General features: G+C 38.1%; 1 protein-coding gene across 17 annotated transcripts in view; it reads right to left on the reverse strand.

The window, feature by feature from the left end:
• Positions 1-586: 586 nt before the first annotated feature.
• kiaa1109 (KIAA1109 ortholog) overlaps positions 587-10719 on the reverse strand; it is a 106571-nt gene continuing 96438 nt past the window's right edge. For all 17 annotated transcript variants that reach the window (XM_077570417.1, XM_077571678.1, XM_077571592.1 and 14 more), the window contains 9 exons: positions 9923-10080; positions 8886-9075; positions 8593-8810; positions 5923-6174; positions 5646-5849; positions 5132-5326; positions 4491-4625; positions 3774-3939; positions 587-1371 (listed from right to left, as the gene is read on the reverse strand). In XM_077570417.1, the coding sequence (XP_077426543.1) occupies positions 1155-1371; positions 3774-3939; positions 4491-4625; positions 5132-5326; positions 5646-5849; positions 5923-6174; positions 8593-8810; positions 8886-9075; positions 9923-10080 (1735 nt within the window). In that variant the 3' untranslated portion in view covers positions 587-1154. The remainder of the gene's footprint in view (positions 1372-3773; positions 3940-4490; positions 4626-5131; positions 5327-5645; positions 5850-5922; positions 6175-8592; positions 8811-8885; positions 9076-9922; positions 10081-10719) is intronic.

Genomic DNA, 10719 nt, shown 5'->3' on the forward strand with positions numbered 1-10719 from the left:
CTGTTTTTATTGACTGTCAGAGATTTTATGTGAAACGACTCTCGTGAAGATAAGCGGTTCAGATAACGCATGGATGGATGTAAATTGCAGCGACGTGCGACTGAATCATGTGATTGCTGTCTAATTCAGTGCATCACTTAGTTACATCAGTGTCAAAAATATGACACAAAGCTCTCAAGTATGATGAGTGAAATTCAAACTCCTCAAAATAACCCAAAAAAATAACATTGTTTATTGCCTCTTGTGAGTATTCCTGGTAAAGGTGGAATATTCGATACAGCTTTTCTATTGGGTGTCACAAGCGGTCGAAATGTTGTGGCTCGTCAGTGCACTGTCAAAGTAACTAAACATGACAGAATAGCTGTCAAATGTTCTCATTTTGTTCTATTAACTTCAATCTTGGGTTTCGTCCGCATGTTTTAAAGCACAGATGTCAAATGAGTTTCAACTTTTTGGGTGATGACATCAGGCTGCTTCAAATCACAGGAGACATTTTGCTTAAACAGGCTGTGACGCGTTCACAACAAGACAATTGTAATTCAAATGAATACAAAGCCTTTCAAAGATAAAATGCAGGACATTGATATAAAATCCAGTGGCATTATTTTATTAAGTTAGGAAACCAACACATTTACGAAATTGAATTATATACACCGACTAAAAAGAAAAACAAGCTTGACCCCTCAAGCTAATTCATGTTACAAGATTTCAATTTCACATAACCACAAATAATAATCATCATAACAGATTCCTGACAGAATCTCCCAGTGCTCATTTGTTCACATCAGGGGAAAACAAATATCCAAACTATTAAATACAACATAAAATACATCAAATAAAGCATCATTTACCATGTGTTCCATGGGAAACAAAGAAAAGGCAATGTTTTAAGAAATAATTTCTCATTAAATACTGGAAAGCCTTGAAAAAAGGTTCAAATTAGGTCATTTACAACATGTAAAAGAGGCAGGGTTGGAACCATTCAAGCAACCAAAATACGCGATACTAATTGCTGCTCATTCCCAAAACCGTATCCACACCGATGACAAAAAAAAAAGCCTCAGTCAGCGCGGCGAGTGTAAACTGAAATCCACGAGGTGGAGCGGGCGAGTTGGAAAAGAGCGGGAAACAAACATCCAGTGTTGGCGTCCAGTCTAGTGCTCCTCCTTCTCTCTGCTTTTCTTGTCCTTCTCATCTTGCAGGGCGGTGCCCAGCTTCTTGATGAGCACCGACAGCACCTTGTCCAGCGGGTCCATCACACCCCTCTGGAGCCACTTGGGAATGGTAGTCCTGGCGTGGTGGAAGCCCAGTTTTTGCAAAATGTAGTCCACTCCGACTGGGTCGATCTTGCGACCCGTCCAGGAGATGAGCCTGCAGGACGTGTTTTCATTGATACAAATATTTACTATAATACTACAAATAATCATAGATTTTAAACAGTTATAATGCACTTGACATTAGACACTGTAATTGTGGAAATGCTGAAGCAGAGATTGGTTGCAGCTTTAATTTTCTTTTTTTCCCATTTATCTTTCAACTACAATTAACGATGAGTAATTTTCACACAATTTATCTTTCAATTTACTTCATAAGCATTCAGCTTCTATTTGCAGCTTTCAGCTTTGTATAAAAATGTTATACGCCATTAGCCATGAATATGAACAAGTCAAGTTAGCTCAGTGGTTAGAGCAATTGCCTACTACCATCATTTCACCAAAATGATTAAATACATGTTAGCTTTCAGCATCAGATGACACTTTTTTTTTTAAATAAATGCGCCATTAGCCATGATCTGAAATAATTAAATCGCACCGTAGACAGATTGCAGTTCAAGTTTTCTTTTTTATTCATTTGTCATTTAACTACAATCAAAAACGTGTAATTTCCCACACAATTCATCCTTCAATTTACTTCATAAGCACATGCATTCAAATCTTAGCAATTAGCTTTTCAGCATTCCCATGCAATTTCTGCAGAAATTGCACTTTTCAATTCAGGTTGACCATTTTGTTTTGGGAGTAATCTATAGCATCTCCGTTGCTCACAGTACAGGCATGTCCCAAAAAATTGGAATAAAATGAAAAAGTAAAATATTTTAGTCGCTCATTCCATAAAGTGAACCCTTATATAGATAGAAATACTTCTAGCATTCAGGTTATCTGCATTGTTGGTCTGGTGCCTCCCTCGGGACGTCACACAACACAGTGGACCATTGTTGCAATGAATTAAGCTGATCACCGTCCAATTTTCTGACAAAAGAAAAGGCTTCCTTTTTCTACTTCGCTTCAGGTTTAATTAAGAAAGACATTTGACAAGCATATCATTCTCTTGCCCAGAGTTCGCCAATTGCAAAATTGCTTCCCGGCAAAGATTGATACTCAATCACCGATTTGATCAGAAGATGGAGCAACATATCTATTTAAACAATTTCTCTATATACTCAACAGTCAACCACCGCAATAGTGAAAATCCACATATAACTGAAGCCCATTGGGAAAAATAATTTAAAAAAAACCAAAATATTCAAAAATGCTGACAAACATTTGGCTAATGCTAAATACTATTGTTATCTTGTTTCAACAGCTGTAAACAAGTCATACACTTAACAGCTACGCCAACTTCCTGGCTCCACATTCTGCTCCTTTTTGGAAGCTGACTGTTTTGTACAAGTCCCGGTGGTAAAATGGTTTTGTAAACTTTTAGTTAAAAAACAAACAAACAGCATAAACGCTATCACTTTGTGATTGTTAGGTCAAGGGCACGGAGGCAGAGGCGGAACATCTGGCCTCTCAGCACTAAGGTTTTCTGCTCACACCAAACGTGACAAGGCTAAAAGGTTAGCTTATGGGCTCACAACAGTATACATTATGGCAGCACAGAACAACCCCAGAATCATATGAGTGTTGAAATGTTACTGGAGTTGGACATTATTTTCACAAAATAATCTAGATTGTATTTTTTAAAATTTCTACAGAAGATGATTAAAAAATGGGTTTTGTTGTGTTTATTTTCAAATCTTTTAATTTCTTTTTTTCTGGGGACGCCATGGCACCCCATTGAGGAGTCCTAGAATGTGGACCTCCTAACACTTCCCTGTTGGGTCTGTAAGGCCATGCTACTTTTAAAAATGTCTCTTGTTTACAGATACAACTAAGACATAAAAAAATGGATGCTAATCTATGTTTATTGGCATTTTTTCCCCCCAAAAATTATTGATAAAGAATTGAAAATTGAATGGTAAAAATCTTATCAATTCCCATCCCTCGTCAGTGCAGATCCGATCAATGGTGTCACTGATCGATCACACAAATTATGACATTACAGTCTATCACCCATTTTGCATAAAATGTGAAATATTGTCCGATGTTGAGGCAGTCGATCAGATTGGTGTAACATCTAATACAAATATATTTGTGAATGAGAACATGTCTCTTGTTTACAGATACAACTAAGACATAAAAAAGTGGATGCTAATCTATGTTTATTGGCATTCCCCCCCCCCCCAAAAAAAAAGAATTGATAAAGAATCGAAAATTGAATGGTAAAAATCTTATCAATTCCCATCCCTCGTCGGTGCAGATCCGATCAAAGGTGTCACTGATCAATCACACAAATTATGACATTACAGTCTATCACCTAGTATTTTGCATAAAATGTGAAATATTGTCCGATGTTGAGGCAGTCGATCAGATTGGTGTAACATCTAATACAAATATATTTGTGAATGAGAGCAAGAGTGAGAAAGCGTATATAGGAGATGAATCCCGTCTGACCTGAGAGTTGGCTCCAAGTGCCAGGTGTTGCACATGAACTCCCGCCAGTCTACTGTGGTGTAGTTGATGCTGTCGTCTTTGTCCTTGTCGGCGGATCCATCATCGTGCACGGCCGTGGGGCTCTTTTGGCCTGGCCGAGCCGCAAACATCCGTGGGGCGAAAAGGGCTAATGACACAGTGAAGATGAAGACATGTACGAGTGGTGTTTTGCACGCTCTCGTAACCTAACGGGCTCCTCTAACAAACGTTCTCTTTCTATTCCCTGAATAGAAAACACTTCAGTTCAGTTTAACCTTTGCCTGGATGGACACAAAGCAAAGGTTTTACAGCACACTTTTTTGGGTTTCAGCTACAGAATCACGAGAACAATGCAGTTGTATGACCAATGGTCACAATTAACTGCTGTTAATTAATAGTGATCATAATTTGATCCCTGGTGACGAATACAAACTAATCAAAACGTAGACTATGTTCCTCTGTTTTGCTGAGTGAGAAAATGACACTTGGCTGCCCCCTTAACTGCGTCTCATCACGCACGGACACGCAAATGCGCACACACACAGGCAGGCTGATGTGCGGTGCTGCATATTGTTCTTTAATGACTCATTTTACTGGGGAGAAGAAACCTTCAATAGGCAATTAGCACTGGAGAGTTTCATTTAGTTGTTGACTCGTGGCTACTGCGGATTTGACTGACGAAACAAAACAAGCACAAACCTTTCTCTTTCTCTTTCAGGTAGGCAGACACCATGTCGTGAAGAAACATGATGAGCTCGGCGTCCATGGTCACACAGATGTGGTCTGTGAATTCTGTCACCACACTGCACTCCACCTTCGGTTTGCTGTCGGAATCTGGGAAGACGAGATCCATTTAGTCAAATGGAGCTTCTCAGCAATCAGGCAATTGTGACCCGAGGGCTTGAAACAGTTGGAGTTCCGTTCCAGAATTGGAGCTGCTCACATTTTTGATTTTTTTAACTGCAATAGAAATAATCTGCCACAATTATTCAACACTTTCAAATCCTTAACAGTCAAGTAGGTGTAGCAAACTACTATTAAATTTAAAAGAGGACATTTCTCATTGCTGGTATATCAAAAAATACTATATAATAATAATAATTATTATTATAATTATTATTCATATTATACATTTTTTATTTTATTTTATTTAAATTAAATTTAAAATAAATTAAATTTAAAATAAATTAAATTTAAATAAATTAAATTTAAATAAATATTACATAAATAAAAATATTTAATAATAATAATAATAATACAATCAAGAATGAAATAAAACAATAAACCCAACCTACGCCGGGCCATTTGCGTTTTGGTGTCTTCTTGAAAATGCATCCCACCTGAGAGAGAAGGCTCATCGGGATCTTGTACATGGATGGACTTGAAGTCCAGTTGCATTCTGGGAAGGGCAAAGATGGTCTCAGTCTCGTGGTTGTAGCTGGAGTTGCTGCGGAAGCTGCTCAGCAGACTGGAGCTCTTGGCAGCAGCTCCACTCTCTGGATTGTTCGCTTCCACATTCCGTAGCAAGTTCAACTCTGAAGTGAGCGATAAAAAGAAAGTCGCAACTCCTTTGAGCTTAAGGTCAAACTGTTCTTAACACTATCTCAGCTATTTTGCATTAAAGATAGTATGCTTCAAGAAAAACTGAAAGTCGCTCTTTTAGGGCGGCATCATTACCATCAGCACTGTGCAAAGTAAAAGCATTCTAAAAAGTTACATGACAGCATTCATTTCATTAGTAAAATTAGTGTTCCAACAATTCAAACCTGTTAAAATTCAGTTACTGAATATAATCTTATTTTACAATTGTAATCAAATTATATGAGAGATAATTAGCAAAAGAACAAGAGTTACCTTCATTCCTCATGGCAGTGACATAGTTAAACCATTCTTTAACTGTGGCGACTCCATGTGGAGGGTTTTCGTGCCGTCGCCGGGTTATCTTGGTAATGGTGGCCATCGGGCTTTCTAGCGCACCACATGGTTTGGTCACCATTGTGTTATGACCCAGATGGAAGTCCAGTGTCTGCACAATGTACGTGGAATCATCCTTGGAATCTGTTTTAGAAATAGGATTTGAGTGCCGGCCGGGCAGGACGAAGAAGTCGCTGCAATGAAAACTTCCTCTCACCATCTTCCAGTATTTTCTGCGCCTCTGTCCAGAAGGCGATATTGGGCTCTTCCAGGTGGAAGAGAGCCCATGACTTGGAGCGGAAGTTGGGCCCGTGGAAGCAGGCTAGAGTCATGTGATTGCCATGGAGGCTCATTGAGCCACCCAACTGCACAGCGTCTTCCGGCAGAGGCATCTGGAAGAGCGAAATGTGGCAACCTGCGATCACCTTCAGCACCCCGGGCCAGTGACGGTGATGCGCTGCATCCATGTCTGAAAGACAAATAGTTATGGGACACAAATTCAGATCATCTTGAAGGGAACATATACTTATATACTATATATTATAACTCTTTTTTAGCCATCCATATTTCATGTACCGTATGTTGTTTTTATTTGTTGTTAAATAAAAATAAACAAAATAAAACAATAGCTCAAAAGTCAAGTCATCTTTATTTTTATAGTGCTTTCATTGTCACATCAGCTTTGTCAACTATTGTGTCTTTTACACTGCACAGTACTTGCTTGACTTAGCTCTCTACTTGCCGAGTCAAGACAGCCTTTTTAACACTTCAAAACATTATATATAATATAGTGATAGACCAATATGTATTTTTTTCAAGGCTGATGCCGATACTGATTATTAGTAGTCAAGGAGACCGTTAACCGATATTTCAAGCCGATATTTATTTGCAGTAAAAGAAAAAATATTAGCGGCAGAATAAAACAAAAAACAAAAAAAAACAACAACAACTTTTTCTTTTAATTTTAAACATGTAAATAATTTTAATAATTACATTTAGTTTAAAAATCATAACAAAAATTGTAGGGAGCTTCCAGGGTCATCAGCATGTGTTAAGTTAAATTAAAAACTAAGTAAGTAAATAGTTCCCTAAAGAATTCTACTGCACATAAAAATTTCCCAAATTTCAACATAATTTCTTAATTTCATTATTATTATTATTATTATTATTAAGTGCAGGGAGTTCCCAGTGTCAGCATCATTTCTTATTCAGTGGAAATTTAAATTAATTTAAATAAAAAGTTTTATCTCACAGTGACAAATGCATGCGAATGTAGCTCATTTGGGGTTTTTGTCAAGTTTCATAAAAGGTTTCAAAAGATCTTTGCAGACAGTGAAAAATGGTCTGAATATGTTTGAAAATTCTTTGCGACACATATAAACTGTGAATATCTAACAAATCCTGATGAAAACCCTAAATTTGCTATGTTTGCAAACATTCACTGCTCAGTGAGATGTCAGCTTTATCGGCCTTCAGATTCTTAAAAAGGCCGATGCTGATATTTGTCAACATGCCAAATATCGGCACCAATAATCGGCCCGGCCGATAATCGATCTATCCCTAATATAATATATGTGGTATACATCAGTCAGGCTAACAAACACCAACTAACGAGAACAATCGACTTAAGTCCATTAGAATAAAAACATTCCGTGCCAAGGTTGGGATTTGTCGTTTTATACAGTTTTTTTTTTTTTTTTTTGTCCATTGGAATGGTTCGCTATGGGTCTGACACGCTTCTGATGCGCTGACCCTTTAAATTGCACGCAGTTTGAGGAGAGGTAATGAGCCAAAATGCCAACAGGTGGAGGCGGTGCAACATTTTAGATTGAAAATCCCCTGCTTGCCAACTGTTTTAAGTGGGAGAGGGGCACTTTATTATCATGGAGGCCCACACGGTCAACAACAATTTTTATTTTTATTTTTTTACAGAGTATGTGTTGTTATAGTTAGCAAAAATATGTGTGTTGTATCATAATGGAAAAAAAGTACAACGATTTTTTAAACAACGATAATGAGATAGTCGTCACGTGAACAGTAATGGAAGTCGTCATGGTGAGTTGGAACAACTCCATTGCTTATATTTCACTTAATTGATACATTTTGCAATCAAATGCCATGCGTAAATATTCAATTAGCTGTTTTGTACAATGAAACACTGTTCATATTGCCGCTGTCCAGTGAAAAACACTTATGTCCATTTTTGTTTTGTTTTGTTTTACGTTTTTGGGATTTCTGCATTCAGTTTCATCCCATTAGTCCAAGAAAACAATTTTATTTGTCTAGTTTTAGTCAACAAAAACTGTCAATGTTATAGTCAGGAGAATTATATTACCCCAGTATATTATTTTTGTCAGCAGATAATATTGAACATTTTAGATCTATAATTTCACTTAAGTTGTTTCATCAAAAAGATTTACTTTTTTGGGATACACAATTACAGTATATCAATAAGTGGCTACTATGGCTCAATGCTACGAGCTAGTAAATTAGCCAGCATTAGTTAGTGGTCGGATTAACATTATTGTTGGAACGTTATAGCCGTTGGATGAATGTTACATTAAAAACAAACACCGCCAAACTTTTTGTCAGCTCAACACAATGTCTTTGTGGTGAACTGCAACATATCTAATAAGGTTTGTTGTGTTCTTTTCCAGCTATGCTTTTGGCTTACCAGTTATGAGAAATATTACCTTGTAGTACCTGGAAAAGCAAGTATGGGATATATCTAAATTGCATCATAGTGTACAACTGAAATGTATTACTAAAGTTACAAAACCCTTCTGGTGACCAAGAGGACAACACATACTGAGTGTATAGGACAGCATTTTGTTGCAATGTCCTTTAGAACCTTCTGTCAGCAATAGAGGCAAAAGAGAATAGTTACACAGCTCTGCTGCTCCTTTGTCAGCGTTGATGACCGGGGTTTTGGGAGGCAGGTAGGGGCCAGGGCCCCACGTGGAGAGGGCCCGCTTGCTGGTGTCAAATTGCTGAGTGAAAAACTCCTGTAGCTTCATGCCTATCTTGATTAGGTCCGGTGTGGTAGAGCGTGAAATTATCACCTGGAAAATGTCCCACTGCAAGTCTCCGTGGACAAAGATCTCACTGGATGGAAGGAAGGTGGGGTTGTTACTAGTGTTACTTGCTGATTATTTGCAATCTTCCAATGAAATGCCGCACCTTTTCTCAGATATGCTGGAATCAACAGTGCACAGGTTGACTTTCCACTCATCTTGGAGCTGCAGGTCAGCATTACTAAAAACTCCCATCAGGATGCTGGAGCCCATGTAATCAACCCGCGCCTCGGTAGAGCCCATGGTGATCTGGATCTTATGGCTTGGTTGCTGGTTCGGGTGCTCAGAGATGTGCGCTTGCAAACAAGAAAACAATATAGATTCATTTTCATTTTCCAGTAAAGCTTGGAACAGAAAGGGTAGATTTAGTTAGTTAGTTTAGTTAGTGACTAGACCAAGTGCAATTTCTGGAGCAATTGCGCGAGAATGCTGAAAGCTGAATGCTAATAGCCGAATGCTAAGATCTGAATGCATGTGGAATGCTTATGAAGTAAATTTAGAGATAAATTATGAAATTATGACCTCCTGGTTACTGGACAATGATGATGATGATGATAAGTTATGTGTATGGAAGTGGGCATGGAAAGTTCAATGTCTGACCCATTGAAAATGAATGGGGAAAAGTTGATATGCAACGTTAAATTGTGCGATTACTGTAAGTAATGTGGAATCAGACGATAAATACCTCGGAAGGCATGAATTTTTGAAGCAAGTTGAAATTTAAACAGTGTAAATCTGGAGTATTTTGTGGGAGTTGTTACACGGCAAAAAAGTGTAGAGAATAAAAATCACAACAACATATGTGAGAATGCTTCAGCAATACTGAGAGTCATACAGAAAAATGTAACCAGTTTACTTAAATAATTGCCATTGGATTTCATAATCCTTATTGCAGAGTGTATCATTTATAAAAAGAGATTTATTTGTATATATAGTCAGTTAAATAATGTAAATACTGTAGTCAAATACCCACACTGAATTATAATGTGTCATTATCTTACAAATAAATAAATACATATGAAATACAACTAACTGCGGTGCAATTGCAAAGTCAGTTGTTCGGGTTCCCCGCTATAATTTATATTTAGTTAAAAAAAACTTCCTGTTGAAAATAACAGCAGCATGTGTTTTTTGTTTACTTACAGACCATCTTGAGGGTGTTCACGTCTATGTTGCCGCCCACTACACCACCCTTGGAGTCGAGCTTGGAGCGTCCCAGGCCGACAGACATGCTGATCTCTCGGTCGCGGTTGCTGCCCACAGACAGGCGGCCTTGGCTTTTCAGACCACTGGTCGTCCAGCTGCAGGGAGAATAATGCTGCTGAATAATAAGCGCTGTCTATGAAACATAAATTACTTTTTGATCGAAAAATGTGCAGGTTAGTGGAAATAAAAAGGTCAGCGGTAACAGGTCAACAGTAACTGATACTTCAACATGTCTCCTTGCTTGTCACGGAACAGCTTTGCGGTTGCTTTTTTGTAGTTGGATGTGTACTTGTAGATACCATTTGAAAGTAATACATTTAAGCTCCCCTTGAGTGAACCTGCAAAAAACAAATAAAACTACAACCAAACTGCTGATCTAGTGTGTTATTTCTGCTAAATAATCCAAAGGAGCAGGAGAGTTGGCTTTGCTGACCTCCCACCTGAGAAACGTGCAGACCTGTGTGTTTCTTAACTTGATGATGATTGCTGAGCTCATCAGTGCTGCCTTAGATAGGAGGGCAAGATTTTCACAAATTCTGACTTAACTCTAAACCTTGCCGCCAGTCAATTGCGCCATTAACTGCATCGTTACACAAACAGACCCATTTTGGTACAAAAGTGGGTCCTGTAGATGCCACTTCCACAGAGAGATCAGACACTTGAAATTTTACATTGATGTCATTATCCAAGCACGGCACTTATTTAAAGGTTAGTTAACTAGTAAACCTGCAAAT

Source organism: Vanacampus margaritifer, chromosome 1 (genome assembly GCF_051991255.1).
Source record: "Vanacampus margaritifer isolate UIUO_Vmar chromosome 1, RoL_Vmar_1.0, whole genome shotgun sequence".
In the NCBI taxonomy this organism is placed as follows: domain Eukaryota; kingdom Metazoa; phylum Chordata; class Actinopteri; order Syngnathiformes; family Syngnathidae; genus Vanacampus; species Vanacampus margaritifer.